The sequence below is a fragment of the Atractosteus spatula genome, chromosome 22, assembly GCF_055471065.1.
Source record: "Atractosteus spatula isolate fAtrSpa1 chromosome 22, fAtrSpa1.hap1, whole genome shotgun sequence".
Taxonomy (NCBI): domain Eukaryota; kingdom Metazoa; phylum Chordata; class Actinopteri; order Semionotiformes; family Lepisosteidae; genus Atractosteus; species Atractosteus spatula.
Genome location: NC_142727.1, coordinates 14,581,660 through 14,599,945, shown reverse-complemented (window position 1 = coordinate 14,599,945; position 18,286 = coordinate 14,581,660). Strand labels below are relative to the sequence as shown.

The following is an 18,286-nucleotide window of genomic DNA, read 5'->3' as shown; positions in this document are numbered from 1 at the left end:
GAGATCATCGGCATTTCCAAAGAGATAACTAAGAACAAAGAAGAAACAAAGGTTCTTCTGCCTTATTTAAGTCACTCGATGCTGTATAAATAACCAGACATAACACATTTTTCAAATTCTCCTTTTTTTAAATCCTTCTGTATGAGCAGTTACTTTCCTGTAAAATTCTTTTTAGATTACAACTCAGAAAAATAATGTCAACAGAGTATGTTAATAAAGCACAACTTTGTTAGTCCAGCTTCTCCCAGTTCTCTTTATTGCAGAAAGTATTTTCCATTGAAGTGCCATGTTATTTTATCAGTTGGGTTTTATTTGTCCTAGAAATGTTGATTTAGTACTAAGGATGTTCAATATACAATATTCTTATGTGCTGTATGATCTACTGCCATTATGGATGTAATTAAAAATGGACATTTATCAATCGGATAATCCATTCATTTGCTCAAGTCTTGCAACATATTCTGTTTAATAATAACGATTATTTCTTGCATTTATACAGGACTATGTCATCTTCATCCACCACTGGGGTGCAGCATCACAGCCGAGGAGGAGAAAGGAGGAATGTTTCAGCGTTTAGAAGAATTAAGAAGGACCTTTAAGAAGGCCAGATTGTTCCAGCCCAGAGTGGAATTCAGCCAGGAAACTAGGAGTAAGACAGCTACACTTCTGAGAAGTCCCACGGGATCTTAACTGACCAAGCAGTCAATTAGTTCCAACTACAGTAGGTTTAACATCTCATCTGAAAGATGGCACCTCCTACAGGAGACATGCAATAACCTTACAAATCATTTCCAATTGACAAAGCCTACACTCCCAAAACATGGACATGGCCTGTCCCAAAAACACAAAAACATCTTCCAAAACGTCAAGTATGCCAATAAAGGAGACATCTTGCCACACCCTAACAATGTACTTTTCCAGAACAATCTCTGACATCCCCTGTCCTACCCCTCAGACTCCGCTTATAGAAATTTTACTATGGTAATCATTCTCAAACCTAAGACTTAGTTTCACTGTTTTTTTATGACTAGTGTTCCCAGCTGCAAAGCCCAAACATTGCTTCCTTCACAGCAATAACTTCTCTAACATGACTAATCACTGTAATTGAGAATGCGTGCCATATTGCATTTGTACCTGAAATTAATTAATTATTTCGCATCGATAGGCCCTTCACTCAAAAGCACTGCGCATGTTGGTACCCTGACAAGCTTCAAAGCTCAGCGGAACTATGCATCTAGAGTTACTGCACTCAGCCGTGAAGATCAAACAGGCGTTTCATTTAACTAGTGTATACTTATCTATTCTCAAATGCGAAGTTAAGAATAATATACCGAGATGTATTAAAAATGTGACAAATGAGTATTGGGACCCCAAGCAGTGTAACTGCTTATCCTATTCTTTTAATATTAAAACATATTTCATGCGTTGCAACTTCACAGTACTGTATTTCTCTGTAGACACCTCCCTGGAGGTGTCTTTGTCTAAGTAAAGGTGAACACAGTTCATACCCCCACCCTCCTTGTCATTACATTTATTTCTGTGGTAGAACTACGATTCCCTATAATCAAGTATCAAGTGCACACTGTCAAAGTTGGTTTCAGCCTGCAGGTGTACGCTGTGCTGTCTGAAGTATGCTGAACTCTCAACTCCCCAAAGGGACTCGTTCAGAAGTAGTAATAACCCAGCTCCATCACCTGTGTAATCACACAGAACCTGGTCATTTTGTTTACACTCAGCAATCGTCACCATTTGTTCATTTTCACTGTGTTAAGAATAACAATGCTCTGTTTATCAATCTCCTCATTCTGTAAGATATATATGTGGTAAAAAAAAATGAAAACATAAATTGTAGTTACTTTTATCTTTATTCACTGACCTACAAATTACACGCAAAATTCAATGATGGTCAAATGAGTCTTAGTTTCAATGGTTTGAATACAAGCAAATAAACCTGAAGAATATATTTAATACAAAACCTCATTTTCAACATTTTGTCCTTTTATATTTACTAGATCTACTTATAAAAATCCTCTTTTGACTTCAAAAGCCAAGCGTTGCTCCATTCTACTTCCTGTCTTTCTAAGAGTAATATTTTAACTGCTATCTGATGGGCCATATCCATCAAGAAACAACAGTGTGCTTTGCTGAGTAACAGCAGCCTGCTACTTTCCCAATCTCCATACATTTTAATGGAACATATACCATCTCTACACATTCATGAAGCACAAATTAAAGTACACACTTTGTGCACAATGTTGCTCGACTTTTAACAACACAACCCACAGTGAAGGCTTCGTTGATGCAAGGTAAAAAAAATATTCAGTTCAACTAGTTCACGTAAGGAGCTGTGTCAGCATGCGTAGGCCGCAAAGGAACAGGCAGTGGGTTTATTCCAGGCTGAAAAGAAAGGAAACACAATGTTTCAGCTATGGAGCCTTCTTCAGGCTGTGCTGCACAGCTGAAACATCATGTCTCTTTTCTTTTCCTTTCAGCATGGCATAAACCTTCACTTGATCAATCTCAAATTAAGATTAAAGTGCACAAAAAAATCATAAACTGAATTCCGTACAGAAGACCATGTTTAAATTCTACCAATCTAGAAAATTCTAATTATCTCTTTCGTTCGCCTGAAATCTTTACTACTGCAGATGAGGATGACTGAGTGTTCACAATAGCAATTAAAATATATCAACGATAAAGCACAACATAAAAAATATTATCCTAAATAGTAAAAATTTAGAGTTGGCTCTAAATTCCAAATTCTGATTGTATCAGCCAGTTATAATTTGAACTGAAAAATGGCAGAACTTTTCTACTATCCCATCCATCCAGAAACACTTAAAGTTGGCTGCATAAATATATTCATACATTCTCTTTTGGAATGCACTTTTGTAGACAAAATGCCTTGCAGGATAACTCCTTTGTCCCACTTCTGCAGCTCTTAAAAAGTTCTGAACACGAACTGATGCTAACAACAAGGCCGATCGTTAGATATGTCCAGTGCTGACCAAACTCTAGAGTCGGGGAGCTGTTCCTACTGTCCACATCCCCGGTGAAGGTCATGCCGGACAAGACCTGCTGAATCGGCACCAGCGAGTTCACCACGGGAAGCTGTTTTTCACATGAAGACATCCAAGAGCAATCTCTTGCTTCCATTCCTCGGAGAGTAATTGGGATCAGCAAAGCTTAGCAGGCAAGGCCAATCGCATTCAGTGAGGGTGTAATGCTACTGCAGCACACAATCTTGAGATGTGCTACAAAACGAACAGGATCGCCTCCATCATAGGAGGCTGGTTTTGAAACAGGGCCTTCAAAGACAGATCCAGCAGCCAAATAGTTTAAGTCTGGGAAGCGGGGGGTTATGAATAATTCTAGCTTGATTTTTCCTCTCTTGTAGAATATAAATGTAACAATCAGCAACTTTGCAGCAGTACGCATTCTTCTCAGCTCACACAACAGCACATAAACTCCACAACTATGTGTGCGGGTTATTCTGCACAACACGAATACCACAGTGAGCAGTCAGGAAGATCCAGACCAAAGACAAAACCTGGTCAAGTATCTTTCTTGGACCTATGAGATGCAGTAAAATCAGGTTTAAAGGGATAGTTTCTCTCGGAATTGGACAATCCTTACTCGTGTAGTTTATTTCCTTCATTTTGTGAGAGGCTGAATCATTTCATTTGTGATTAAATTGAAAGCTCCAGGAATCGCAGAATTGCACCTAATAATGAAATAAAGCAAAATGGTAGATAGAGGGGAATGAGAATATGCAAATGATGCCAGGGTATTTTGTATTTGCTGTTTTGGCCCCAGGCTGGTTGTCCCACGACACAAATCATCAATTAGGATCCCAGCAGGCCTTGCATTTAAATTGGCATTATCTCTTATCTGCCTCACAAAACAACACACTTAAATCCTTACAACGCAACCCATTGGTCCTTAGTACACACGCACACACACAAAAGAAAAATCACATACGTGTGTGAAGCAAAAGAGTTAAGGTTGCATGTTGTACATGTGCCATATATGCATGTAAAATCGGTGGAAAAACACTGTAACACAAATAGACAAGGCACCTGAGGAAGAGCCTCACTGGTCCTCCTCACTGAGCCACACACAGGGAAGAGGAGGCACTGCACACACCTGTGTGTCCAAGCACACTGCTGTGGTCTCTCTGTCTAGAGATGCAAGCAGATTTTGTTTTGAAAAGAAGGTGCAACACTGTCTTAACACTCACATTGATTTAGGTTGACTGGAGGGATTTTAAAATTGGAGACAGTAAACCTTTATAAAGCTATTTTGCACAGGACACCAACAAGACAGTGTACCATAATATATATATATAGGGTGCGCTGAATCTTAATTTACTCAAACCTATTCTCCCTTTTTAAGTTAAACTCTACAGTTCAATTGCTTATCGTTGACCAATCGAAGGTAATTACGAATAAATCTGAAGGAGAGAGATGCTGTGTGCTTAAGAACATATTATGGTGTCAGAATATTGCCTTTTTACAAACCTTTTCCAATGTGCTCACTTTATCTTCCTTTTGGCAAAATGGCAAAAATTAAAATCTCATACCAGAACTGAAAAAATATACCCCATGACCACCCCTCGAAATGGCCGCTATTAAGAATACCCTGAAGGTCAATAACTTTACTACAGTACAAATGTTTAGACATTTCCTTTTTATTTTTTCCACGGCTATCTTTTCCAACATTATTTGCAGAACATGTGTTCGAACACATAAGTACAATACCTTATTTCACAGATGTTCAAGTGAAACCTTTATCAGGCTAACTCAAGGTTAACTTAAGTACTCATCTGAAAAAGCACCGTCGGTTTATTACAATGTACTAAGCAGCATTTAATTACTTCAATAACTTTTTTCTTTTTAGCTAAAACCTGCAATGATTCAAATCATAATAAACAGAACAAGAAATAGTGAGAGAATCAGACTAAAAATACATGACTGGTAAACCAGCACACAAGAATTATATCTCTAAAAGATATCAGAACACTTCAGGTCAAATTTATTATTAAGAAAAACGTTTTCCACCGGTGTCACTTGTCATCTCTTTCTGTAAGCCAAGCAAGATCTTGAAATGTTATAAAAGACGAATTCTAGTCCCTTTTAGAGCTTCAAAATGGATAATTTCACAATTTTTTTTCCCATTAGGTGCGCACTGTCACCTTCATTTGCTATGCTGGTGAAGCACAGAATAAGAAATTTAAAAAATGACGCCCTGGAAGTGGAAAATACACAGTTATATTTTTGCAAATGATGGCATGTTTATGAAACCGGGATAATGGGCATAAATTGCTTCTTAAACAAGAAGGAATGTAATCACAAAGCTCAGAAAAGTGTGCTGGTTTAACCTTCCGCCAACAGAAATAGAAACCCGTTAAGCAACAGTAATAAAAATGTGAAGTGCCTTATGTGTTCAAAAACGTCCGATCAAGAGAAAGAAACTTCCTCTGTCTTGATTCTGGAAGATTCTTTTGAGGAACATGATTCTGTTCATTGAGCTTAGTGTTATTCGGCAAACTTACAAAACGGCATGTGTACATAAAAATATTTTTTTCTTGTACTGTCAAACAAAATACGGTTGAAGACAAAAGCAAAACGGATCATCTGATAGTCTTAGTTTAGAATTGCAGAGGTACGGAGCTGGAGTTATCTGTATCCCTCGCTAAAAGACGGTTTGATTTCAGAATTTTTAAAACAGAAAGAAGTCAGGACCGCAGCACAAAGAAGGGCAGTGTCTGAGAGGAGAGAGCAATAGCCGTACAGGATGCACATCATCCATGAAAAATAAACAGTCGAAACGACCCGTGACTGACGGCGAGAGTCACTGACAGCACAAAAACGCAATTGCACTAACCTAATCAGATACAGCAATAAAACGGAATTATATCCCGTCAAAGTGGATTTACAGTGTTTGTTTATTAAATATGCTGTTTCGGACTGAATTCTGCATGCCTGGTCGAATGGAGAGAAACACGAGCGTAGTGTGTGCTTCCATCCTTTCTTGGGATATTTTAAAAACCACACTCTTAACTGGAGACATATTTGGTAAATGGCAGAGATGGAGTCTAATAAAGTACACATGTTTAATGTAATCGTTATTTTACTCAATAGTCATGCTTGATATCAAAATCTTTCTTGCAACTTAAAGTTAACCAAGAAAGTTAACCAGAAACATAACAAGCAGGCCTATACAACCAATTTCGACTACACTGAGCTGAATATAATTAAAACCGTTAAATGAACATAGGAAATTAAATTCCACAACACTTTACAAAGTAAACAACTACTAAATAAAAACAGGCACGTTTCTTAAAACAGTTGTAAAGTTTTAGTAGTACAGTTGCTGTCAAATTAAACGAATCAGGGAAATATGTTAAAATAAGGAGTTTCTGGGAAGCAGATTTTTATATGCAGCGTCTAACACTGCGTCACATGGCAAAAAGAACAATGCAGTAGTTTTACAATAAAGTGTGAAGACAGGGCTTAATCATTAAGAGTGGGGAACATTTTAAAATGGGGTGGTGGGGGGGGTGTTTTAGCAGATCTGATACTTTCAAAGGTACTGCTAAATAGGTCAGGAGAAACTGGAAAACTCATAGGGAGTAGCTTTTGCAATCTCAGTGCTGTACTCTTGAGTAATTCTTGTTTTCTGTTTAATAAACAATTACGCTTATCCTAAGGGAGCAGGGTCAGGCGACGTTAGCGGCCCATAACCTTTTTCCTACAAAATGTGCCGGGTAAAGTCACAGAAGTAATAGCGTGTTGCTACAATAATTTGATGTTGTCTGGCAGCCCCCGCCTCACACTTTCTCGTCTTGTGATAGCCTCCTTAGGAAACATCTGAAGACCTGATTACATCGTCTGCTCAACACTTGACAACTACTTCGTTTTTTTTTCCCTTCACCAAAAGCGTACCTCCGTAAACGCGTTATTTTAATACGCTGGACTCCGCGACGATTAACGTAGCGGCTCAAAGATAAAATGTAAGGTTTTCGCACCACAGTACACTTCACTGGTATCGTGCCCTGCCGCCAGCGTACCAGAGCGCATATGCTATCCGATTCAATATCGCCGTTTTACAATAATGACAATGTCAGTCAATTCCAATCCGCTTTGTGCGTTCAAAAATAAAACTAGAGAACAGTATTGCTGAATTCGTGGTATTGGCGTATTCTTAATACGGACATTTCTGACCCTTAAATACTCTGTGACCATCTTATAAGGGGGAAAAAGCATCATGAATATTTAGCGAGAAATGATTACAACTTGCAAATTGCGAAAAATCTGTCGCGGGATGATTGCAGGGTTTTTACACCAAATACTGCAGTTTAATTGCATTATCCTAGTTTCTCGCTTGTACTGTAGTTCGCTACTTTATTGCAAAGACAGTCCAGACATCTTCAGACGACTGCTATCCCGCTAACTGCACATGCAGGTTTACCTCAGCACAGCGAAATGCGTAATACTAACTGATCAAAATGGAGCGCATGATGATAAACCCTGTAACTATACTGGAACTTTGTGTACCAGCTTCCTCCTGGCAATACCAGTTTTTATCTTACAGCAAGCACAATTAAAGAAAGAAAAAAACGAAATGGCTTAAGTGAAATCATATTCGATGTATTGCATTAACTTGTTCTAACAACTGCGAATAGTCGTACATTTGTCGCGAAATTCACGGGATTGGCTTCCAAATGTTTTCAGTAGTACTGTCACAGCTTTCCAAGCACAAGTGCTCCAACATTAATGAAAATGCCGTTGAGAAAATGACACTAAGACGACAAAATAAAAGTCATATTTTATGAACTGTTCAAATCAGCTAAAGAGCAAATCTGCGCTATTATGAATAACGGGATCAGAAAACTAGTTTACCATGAGGGCTACAACATTTCCTCAAATCCCCTGGAAAAGAAAAACAATAATACAACCTATATAAACAAATAGAAACTTTCTGTAAATTCTTTTGAGGAAAGAATATTCCTTCTGCTTGCACCGAACACAAAACAAAAAAATATTTTCTACTCGCATAAACAAAATGACCTAAATAAAGTTTATTTTCTATAAACTGTCGTCCGCACTTAACGGAATGAGTTACGCGCAATGCGGCTTAATAAAAACACATAATGATAATGTAGCTACAAATGTATCCACTAATGGTTTAGCGCAAACCATCAATAAAAAAAACACGAGGTTTCGGAAAAGCGCTGGAAGCAGATTCAAAGATCTTCGAATGGCTCCACACGCGAAGGAAAAGCTGTTTTGACAATTGTGCGGTTTTATACATATACACATATTCTAATACTCCAAACATAAATTAAATATCACGCATCATAAATGCCCACTGTGCACAAACCCGTGCATGCATAATTTAATTGCCCTATGCAAATAGATTTTCGCCCATGCACCACGAAAACACCGCTCCTCAAACTTAAAAAAAAACGCCTAGCTGAACAAAAGATAAAAGTAATCTGGACAGAGATTTTCTTTTTTAAAAAAAAAAATCCCAAAATAGCGTTCAAAACAACTCGGTTATGTACGAGGCAATACCGCTGTCACAATCCTATTTATTCAAATTCTAGCCTTTAATAATGATCCTGCGAACGCATTGGGAAAAATAAAAGCGCAAAATCCGACGCTCTGCCTTTTTCCTCGGCCAATGCAAATATCCATCTCTTCACAATGCGAACCTTCACTTTCCCTCCCTCCTCTCTCTCTCTCTCTCCCTCACTCACTCCCTCTCTCTCTCTCACTCGCACTCTCTCTCTCTCTCTCTTCTCTCTCCACCCTGGCCCTGTCTCTATGAATAATGTCCTGCCTTTTGTAATGAGAGCGGAGGAAAAAAAGACGCCGGGGTGTTAGGCTAGTCTGCGCTCTGACATTGAAAATGAATGACAGCTTACCTGAATGCCAATCTTCATCAGACTGACACTGGGCTGACAACACAGCCTATACTCCCCAGCACAGCCGGTGACGTCTGCCGTGTAAGACCCCTCCTACCACCCCCCCGTCTCCCCTCGCTTCCCCCCACTGGTCCCCCCCAGCATTGCCACGCGCACCCCGAGCCCAGCCGCTCTTTCATCCGCAGAGCCTGTCGGCCCCCTGGCGGCCCGGCGCGTTACTGCCAGACGGCGGCCCCCGGCTCCCTCCAGCTCTCTCGGCGTGTGTGTGCGCGACGGGCCGGGCGTTTTTAGCTTTAGCAGCAGCAGCAGCAGCAGCATCAGCAGCAGCAAAGTTGTAGGAATTGAAAAAGCCCCCCCCTCCAGCCCACCCGCACGGCAGCTCACCATAGGGCAATGGGTAGTAGCCACAACGCGGTTTAGTCCCGAAAAGAAGTGCAAATCCGGGCCACAGTCCGTTAAGTGCAGGAGTGAATCAAGCCAAATTCATTTTAAAAATAATAATAATAATAATTATAATAAAAGAAGACCGATAAACGATTAAGTTAAGTGGGCAATAAGCATTCGCGGATTTAAAAGAATTTAACACGGCATGTATTTTGACACGACAGTGATGTCTTAAGTTTGCAGCTGCTGTGTGGCATTCGTGTATCTTACGACATGATTAGGGAACGTATTACGTATTATATAGGGAACAATTACTAGGAGGCACAAACTATTGAAAACTATTGCCCTGAGACAGGTCACTGAGGTCAGAGTGCTTGCCGCAGTACCTGAGACACAGCAGTCACAAATCTCAGTGATGAAGTGCGGAGAAATTTGCGGAAGAGCCCATCTCGGTTGCTTTAAGGAAGCAAGGTCTTATGGTCTCAAGGGGCAGAGAGAGTGTTTGGGTGCGACGGGCAAAATATGCGGGGAAACTGACCTGGGTAAAAATGGGTTTAACGGCGATGCAGATCCGAGTATAAAAAAACGGGTGCGCTGTTAACAGCACGTCTTGCAGCCCGACGCGTTTGCAGGAAAACTACATTTCCCGACAGACCGAGCGCTTCCGCATCGGCTTCCGAGAGTGGCGCGTCGCTTCCGGCAAGGTTCGGTTTGGGTCTGGCAGGAGCTGATGTGCAGAAGCGTCGGTTGCCAGGGGAGCCGAGGAAAGCTTCGCTTGCCCTGTCGAGAGGATCAGGTAACCTCATGCTGCTAGATGCGCAAGAAAAAGTGCATTTCAACATACCGAGCTGCATTGCCGAGCATTAGATCTGTCTATTTTTTTCTTTTCAAATTTTGCATCGGTGCGTAGATTGCAATCGCAGCGAGAAGGCTGCGTCAGGCTGATTGCCTCGTCTCGGTGGTGTCAGTTCATGACAGACCTCGACTGCGAGCAGGAGGGTTAAACACGTAGCTAACGTTACCCGATTTGCCGTTTCATGCAAGAAAATCATAATCTCGCATCGCACTGTCCGACACGTAGTGCAGTAGTTCGTTTTTACTTTAGTTTGCAGGGAAGAAATTGACTTCGGCTGTAGTCGGCGCTGAACGCAGTGTGGGTACGGTATGCTTTTTGTCTGTGCAAAGTGGATATATCTTATTGTCTGCAGAAACGGTGTCTTGAAAGGGTTTGTAACTCTGGAATTAAAAAGAAAATCCCGTAGATAGGCTATGTTAAATATGCCCGATCTTTACAAGAGTTTTTAGCGCCTTACGGTGGTTTTACCCAGTTCTCCTGCGTGTTTTTGTACATTTTGAACATCACCGAGCTCAAACTGCCGTCGAGACAAGGGAACGGTGATTGAAATTCGCCGTTATTTATCCCGCGGACTGTTTAGTTTAGTACTTAGCTGACAGTTCTCCACTAACCGTAAGTACAAATAAATATTCACCCTGATGCCTTTAATTCAGTTGACCTAATGTCCGAATTTTCCTGTTGTTGTCATCTACTGTACGTCCGCAGTAAGTGGAAATTTAGTGGGGAAACTGCGACAAAACATTTTATTACTCTTTTTCCACCCAAAGTCTCGGCTCTTCCACGAGGAGTCACAGTGACTGATAATGATAAAAGCATTGAAGAGGGACTGAGCACAAAAGCACGGAAGAAGAAGAAGAAGAAGAAGAAGAAGAAAACAAGTTTATTATTTTAAAACACCCGTTACATACTGTAACACTTTCCCACCTGTATGCAATTCTCTGGCGCAAACCATGCGCTGGTGCGCGTCATTGTCGCACACAATTACCATGAGGGGGTCGAGGTTGCAGGTACCCCGATTTCAAAAGAGGTGATCTCAGGCATTCAAAATCATCTTGCCATCTTGCTTTTGCGTGTGTGTGTGTATATACAGCTGAATATGAGCAGCAGGATCATGGTATCACCCGGCAAGATTCCTTCACTTTGCCCCGAGTTCCTCATTTGTTGTTGTTCAGAATGGATTCTTACACTAAAGCAACAAGCTATTTCTATTTTAGCCGAGGACACCATCACTAATCTAACTCACACCTTTCTTCATGCTCACTCTGCATTGTCTCACAGGACACAGCCCTTGGCTGTTACCACAGTGTTCGGTTAGCTATAACACAATGATTACTCAGTGCACATCTGTACTGTACAGTCCGTGCATGGTCTACCATGTGTGTTTCTCACTGCTGCTGTACAGTGCATATTCATTGTCCACACAACATAGTTATTGTTCAAGTAGGGAGCTGCGTCAGCAGGCGTAGGCTGCAAAGGAACAAGTACAGGTTTATTCCAGGCTGAAAAGAGAAGAATAGAAACACAACGTTTCGGCTGTGGAGCCTCCTTCGGGTGTGGAGGACCCGACACACACCTGAACCACACCTGAAGAAGGCTCCACAGCCGAAACGTTGCGTTTCTTTTCTTCTCCTTTCAGCATATTTACTGTTCGGGTAGTTACTATTCATTAGGTTTGTAATGTACTGTCCCCTTTGTGTGTTGTCGTCTGTTGTGCTGTGCGTGTCATGAGAGATCAGCACAAATAAAAATCCCCACGTACCTACAGTATGGCAATAAACTCCTCTCCTGTACATGTTATTATTAGCATGAAAGTGAGAGAGCGAAATGATACGAACCGTTTGTCACAGTGCTGTACAATTGTAAAGGCCCGCACCAGTGTGAGACAGCTCTTTTGTGCTGCAGTCGCAGGATTTCCCGCCTGAGCTCATGTCCCTGTAACCCTGCTGCATGAGAGGATGGCAGGAACAGTTCTGGGAGCCGGCACTGGCGTTTTCCTCCTCGCCCTCACCTGGACTGTGGCCCTGGCGCTGTGCCTCCTGCTCTCGAGGGCGTCTGGGCCTGCCAGGTACTGTAGGTGCTTCCCGAGCTGAAATCCAGTCATTGCGAAGGCCTGACTGAGGTTGATTCCGAAGCGATGACGGCTTCCTTGGCAGGGTTTTTCATTTCTACTCTCTATTTCTTTTTCTCCAGTCCAGGACACCGTCAAACCCAGTACCACCAAACTCCAACTGAAGAGGGCGGGCCTGTTCGGTTTCGCACTCATGCCCTTTCGGCTTTTGTTGTGATTTTACTTGAATAACTGCCTTTGTTTTATTTTTTGAAAAAAAAGAAAATATTTCCAAAAGGAGATCTAGAAATATTGAGCTTCCAGTTGGCCCGTTCTTGCCATTCTAGCACAGAGCTGCCTTTCAGCTGCACACAGCGTCATTGGTCTTGTTGTGAAATTTACTTTAAGACACGTTCTTAACTTCTAAACCTTTCAGTACCAGTAAGACATTGTAACTCTGCACTGTTATACAGGTCGATGAAATGCACACAAATGCATCTGCTTTAGTTTATTTATCTAATGCAAATTACTAACTGCCTGCATGTCTGGCATCAGATAGTAGGTATCAATGCAGTAACCTGAGCAACCCAGAGATGCAAAAATCTGGAGTCTTTAATCATACAGGACACACTTTGCAGTATTGTGGGTTGCAGGAAAAGTCACAGCTGGCTGAAAATGACATCAGCATCCTGCTCCACCTTCTCCCCAGGTTATCTGTCGTCCCGGTGTTTCTCCTTGCTTTGATCATCACTCTCACCCTCGTCTTCTTCCCTCGAGCCTCAGAGAGCCCTTCTCCCGTCAAAGAAGTGGAGGTACGTTTACGCAGTCGTAACTCTTTTTTAAATCTTTCTGTTGCTCTGATAGCCTCCCTTTTCAAATAAAGTGCACAGAAAAACCCATTTAAAGTTGTTCTCAACTCTGAGAGATGCACAGTTAATGGTTCTTATTGTACAAAAGAATTACGTATGGATATATATTGAACTTTTATCAGGGAAAACAGATTTCTTTCATCATTACACATCTTATGTGTATTACTTGTGTAAGATATAGGATGACAGTCTTCACTTAGTTTTCCTTTCGTTTGGACAGGTTTAATCTAAAGCTCTTTTCCTTACTTCCCATCTCCTCCGAAGCTTTGTTTTCACCTGTTAGTGAACAAGGTCCAAAAGCGCCTCTCAGAGCGCAGTGGTCCCCCTGCAGGAGAAATACTGACATGCCAGTACCACCTCCAGTCCAGCACAGCAGTGCTGCACAAACACAGACATTATTCTCCTCTGTCCAGCGTCTGCCAAGAGAACAGGGCAGATTCACCACGTTTTTCTCCCAGAGGTGGGGGAAAAAAAGCTTGCTACTGTTTTGGTTTTCTAAACTGTGCTTTCTTTATTCCCCTGAAGTTAGCGGAACAACTTTCAATTTAAAATCTTAAGTCTAACAGAATACTTCTGAAATCTTATAGATGACCGTGTACTTTACAGTGATGTTCAAATCAGTGTTGTGATATTATTTTTCTAGTATTTGCATTTCAGAAGAATCCGTTTTGTATCTAGCAACATAAAAACATACTGCATTGTAAATAAGCATTTGGTGTTTCTGAATACATTTGCAAACTTTTAATGGGCAGCTGCATGTTGAAAGAATTGACTCTGACATATGTGTAGGGTAATTGACCTCACAGCAAAAGTCAGAACATCTTCTCTCACTGTTTGTGGCTGCAGTACCATTGCAGAATGCTTCATGATGTGCAGACAGCTTAATTAAAAAAAAAACGACTTTATATGTAGTTTCCTGTAATTATGTAATTCCTGGAATACAGGACAATACCACACCTTCCAAGTGAAGAAATGTGTTCAGTGATGTCATGGTGTGAATACTGATAAAACGTATTTGTTTCTGAATCAGCTGTCAGGATGAATTATGGGTTGTTTTGAGTCAGCTTGTTAAACACACACGCTTGGATTACATACGAGTGGGCAAAACATCTATTCAGGTATTGGTGTTGTTTTAAGTTTAACCTGAACACGGTCACCGCAAAACAACTCTCCCAAACGCTCTGAGAGACCTTTAACAACTGTCTGCTGGAGAGCGAGCTGCGGCTAACCTCTCCCTGTTAAACAAAGGCAAAATATCACAGTGCCAATTAGTCAGGCCCCAGACCGGGGCCCTGAGCACGGCGCTCGATGCCACATTAATAATACATGGCCCCAGCTCTGTGCTTCGCTGGCCGGCTAATTGGCTAATTAAAAAGTGAGATGCGTTAAACGAGAGAACATCGCATCCACAGGAGACCCCCCCCCTCCCCTTTCCTCAGTCAGCTGCGGTGTTAGATGTCTGTCTCATGGCCTCCTGGTCACGTGTTGGCCCAGGCCTTTGGGGGACCAGGTTAGCATTCTCCCCCGTTCCCTCAGCTCGTTTCTTTTAACAGGCAACACGGCAAAAACAACAACTGTCCAGGTTTCACCTTCGCTTGCTGCATCTTCTTAAGACTATCGGATCTGCCGCCACCCCCGTCCCTGCAGAACTCTGAGACGTGTAGAACTGGCGCCCCCAGCTGCCTGAGCCTGGTAGCTCAGGACATGCTTGCAAAATGCTCTTTTCCGATGACTGTAAAGAGAGGAGCTGTGCAGCTCCGTTGTTTTTTAGGTTTTGTTTTGCCTCCGGCCTCATTTATTGGGAACGTTAGAACTGGGAGCATCCGAAAATGTTCGTAACAAAAGGTGAAGTTAAAATTTCTTCCGTGCAAAATGTATCTCTTTCCCGTCAGCTCCTCTGGGAAGCTCCTCTGGGAAGCTGACCTCTTCCATCGGTTTCCAGCACTGTTTTGTCTTATTATGTTCCATTCTATGCAAGTGTATCATGTGTAGGAGTAAATAGTAGACCTAGAATTGTGGCGTGCTTAATTGTTTTGATACATACGCTGCACTCTCACAGTGGTGTTTGTTGAAAGGCTAGCTTCATCTCATTTAAAACACTCACTTTAATAAGCTTCTTTTCTCTATTATATTTTGTAATATTGGAATCTATTGGTTAATCCACCCACTTTCTATTTTGCTTCATCCAATTCAGGGTCCTATCCTGGCAATGGCTATTTATTTACATCTCTGTAGAAATGAAGCAGAAGCAGAAATTCATAGTGTTACTACTTCGAAAACCTGGTTTTCTCAGAGGTTTACGTCTGACACCTGGTGGAGTAAATCTGCAACTCCCTCAAACGAGGGGAGAAAATTGACAAGATACAGTATTGTCCCTGTAAATGCCTTGACTGGTATCTATGAAGCTGTGACACAGAGAGAAATGATTCTGGTTGGCCGAGATGAAAACCTGCATAATAACACTGTGGGCGAGTCTCGGGAAAACCCCAGGATTTACTGTTCAACGTGCCCTCAGGCATTCTGAAAACGAAATAAAACAAAAATGTTTCATAACTCTTCTAAATATTATTTGGTTGATTGGAAGTGTTACATAATATTCCCTCCACATATACTCGGGATATTTTTAGATTACCAGTGCTAACTACAGTATTATTGTAGTGACTTGGCATACAGGTAGGCATTTTCAAGATCTGCGTTTTTAAAGGGCGAATTGTTTGAACAAGCGACGGCCGGTTCTTCTTCTTTTGCAGATTGTGGACACCTTCTTCATCGGCCGCTATGTCCTCCTTTCGCTGGTCAGCGTCGTGTTCTTGGCCAGCCTCTTCCTGCTGCTGCCTCTGCTCCTCCTGCAGCCTGTGTACGCCAAGCCTCTGAGGACGAACTAGCGTCAGCCCCCAGGCGGAGCCGGAGACAGACTCCTCCGAGAGGAAATCCCAGGGTCTATGTGCAAGTCAGAGGAGAACCCTGCCCCCTCCCTTGACTGGTTTGAACGCTATGAGATCTCCACACTCCCTGGTGATCTCCCCACATGATGGCAGGAGATCCCAGGTGTGATGCAGCTTTTGCAAATGAACATCGAAGCTGCAGTCTCCCCACATGGATCCAGACGCACGCTGTTAGGCGCCAGTGACGCGTTGTTGTATGGTTGTTGTATTTTACTGGAGAAAAATGCGTCAAGCAGGTATACTTTCTAGAACTCTGAGTTTTTGTGTATTATGTGATTTACGATGAAAATACCAACACCTTTTAGGTTTCCAGGGCTGGGTTTTAGACATTCCTGACCTGACTGAACCCAAATTTTACTAATTTGATCAGAAATGAACGTGTTCCAAGTTTTTACAAGTTGTTCTAAGGCTGACCTGCTGGTTTGAGTCCATCAATGACTAGGGCTAGCCACCCCTGGTCTACTTAATAATGACCCTCTGTAGCGGTTTGGTTAATGGATATTCAGTACACACATGAATTTGCAACTTGTATATCGATAGTCAACATCCATTCTGTGGGCCACAAATCTTGTTTCACAGAAGACCACACCTTCAGGTATATGTACATCTCATGGGCATGGTATTTTAGGGGGTTTGAGTCCATTTGCATCTTTAATTGAATGCTTGTTTTATGACACTTGAATGTTACTGTTCTGGGGAACCTTTCTTTTTTACACTGTGTCTGTCCATCTTACAAGAACTTACATCACAGTTCTTCCTTGATCTGGGCAGCTGATGTTATAAAAAGTCACTGTTTTTAAGTCAGAGCAACGTTGTATTATTGCTCACAACTACTTATAAGTTTGTATCGATATGTATATATTCTCCTTTGTAATATTGTTTTGAATTATATTTTAGTATTAAGTACTGTATGTAACATGTTTTATATTGATCGTTGATCACGTGGGAAGATCTAAATCAGAGATGGACAGCTCCAGTTCTGAAAAGTCCTGAATACTGCAGTTATTAGAGATATTTTTCAATTACCAACTTATTACAAACTGGAGAGCAGTGATTTGATATATTTGGCCAATAATTTGTCCAATCGACAAATTACGCTCAGTTTAAATTAAGAACAGAGGACTCCTATAGCTTTTGAAGCCGGGAGCTGTCATCCCTGTTCTGAGGTTGTTGTAGAAGTGGTGTTTATGCCATGCTGGTTTTGTGCAGCAAACTTCAGCACTGAAAGCAATTCTCCAAAGATCTGGTAGAGGGCAGCAATACATCTGTGCTGTTTTGTTTCTTTCCACAAGTTGCTGCTGATTAAGCTCAGCAGAAATTTTACACATTCTGCAAACCCACCATCCTTTTTGAAAACCTTGGGCTCTGCATCACTTTCTAAATAAAAACCAGCATGTTTTTGCAGAAGCTCTTAAGATGATTAATGGAATAGAATGACTGTTACAAGCTGTCTACCAACTCGTGACTTACAGTATCAGCAGCTTCTGCATTTCCTGAATTTTCTCATAGATGTCAAAAGTAAAAAAGGGTCTTGAAGTTCCCAAATAAATTGTTTTTCTACACTTGTGTTGTCTCTTACTGTTAAAAGTAAGTTAGCAGATTTAGCGTTGTAAAATGCTTCAAAATTATTTTTTCCTTTCAGAACTGTTACTAAATTGTATTGCTGACATTAGTTTCAAATTGTCATGTTTTCTTTAGATTTAAAATGGTGTCCCCTATTAAAAGGAACTTATTGTAAATCAATAATGAGGAAAATCAATATTTTCACAGTAAACTCACATTCTTTAAAAAAAAGGTCTCACACATCTCCAATGTTAGACCACTTGGTGGTTTGTGCTTTAAGATAAATATTTAGTTACTACAATAAAGTCATTAAACTCACATTGATTTATAAAGGTATTGGAAACAATTTCTCATTAAATTTTCAATACTAAAACCAAGGTCTTTTGTTATTCCAAAAAAAAACCTTTCTAAACAAGTGATCAAAGAACTATTATTACTTTGTTCAGAATTTACTTTCCTCCTTATTTCCATTAAGATATGACTTTCAAAGTGTACCTGTGCAAAAATGAAAACCCCAGTGGACAGGACTTGTAACACCTGGTAGCTAAGCTGATGCTCACATGCTGGCCCAGAAAAAAAAAAAACGTTTCATACTTTTTGTTTGACGGCAACAACATGTAGTTAAAACAATCCTTTCTTAACATAGTTTGACTTAAAGGTTTAAAGAGTTTCTAATCATGCTTAATTTCC

The 18,286-nt window shown here is 41.1% G+C and overlaps 2 protein-coding genes across 5 annotated transcripts in view; one reads left to right on the top strand and one right to left on the bottom strand.

Annotated features, from left to right (window-relative positions):
• pknox2 (pbx/knotted 1 homeobox 2) overlaps positions 1-8,992 on the bottom strand; it is an 89,846-nt gene extending 80,854 nt beyond the window's left edge. For all 4 annotated transcript variants that reach the window (XM_088939601.1, XM_088939602.1, XM_088939603.1 and 1 more), the window contains exon 1: positions 8,933-8,992. The gene's annotated coding sequence lies outside the window, so the exon portion shown is untranslated. The remainder of the gene's footprint in view (positions 1-8,932) is intronic.
• Positions 8,993-9,987: 995 nt separating this feature from the next.
• tmem218 (transmembrane protein 218) lies at positions 9,988-17,595 on the top strand. Its single transcript, XM_088939903.1, has 4 exons — positions 9,988-10,112; positions 12,075-12,237; positions 12,929-13,031; positions 15,839-17,595. The coding sequence occupies exons 2-4, from the start codon at positions 12,128-12,130 to the stop codon at positions 15,971-15,973; spliced, it is 348 nt and encodes a 115-aa protein (XP_088796029.1). The 5' UTR covers positions 9,988-10,112; positions 12,075-12,127; the 3' UTR covers positions 15,974-17,595.
• Positions 17,596-18,286: the final 691 nt, after the last annotated feature.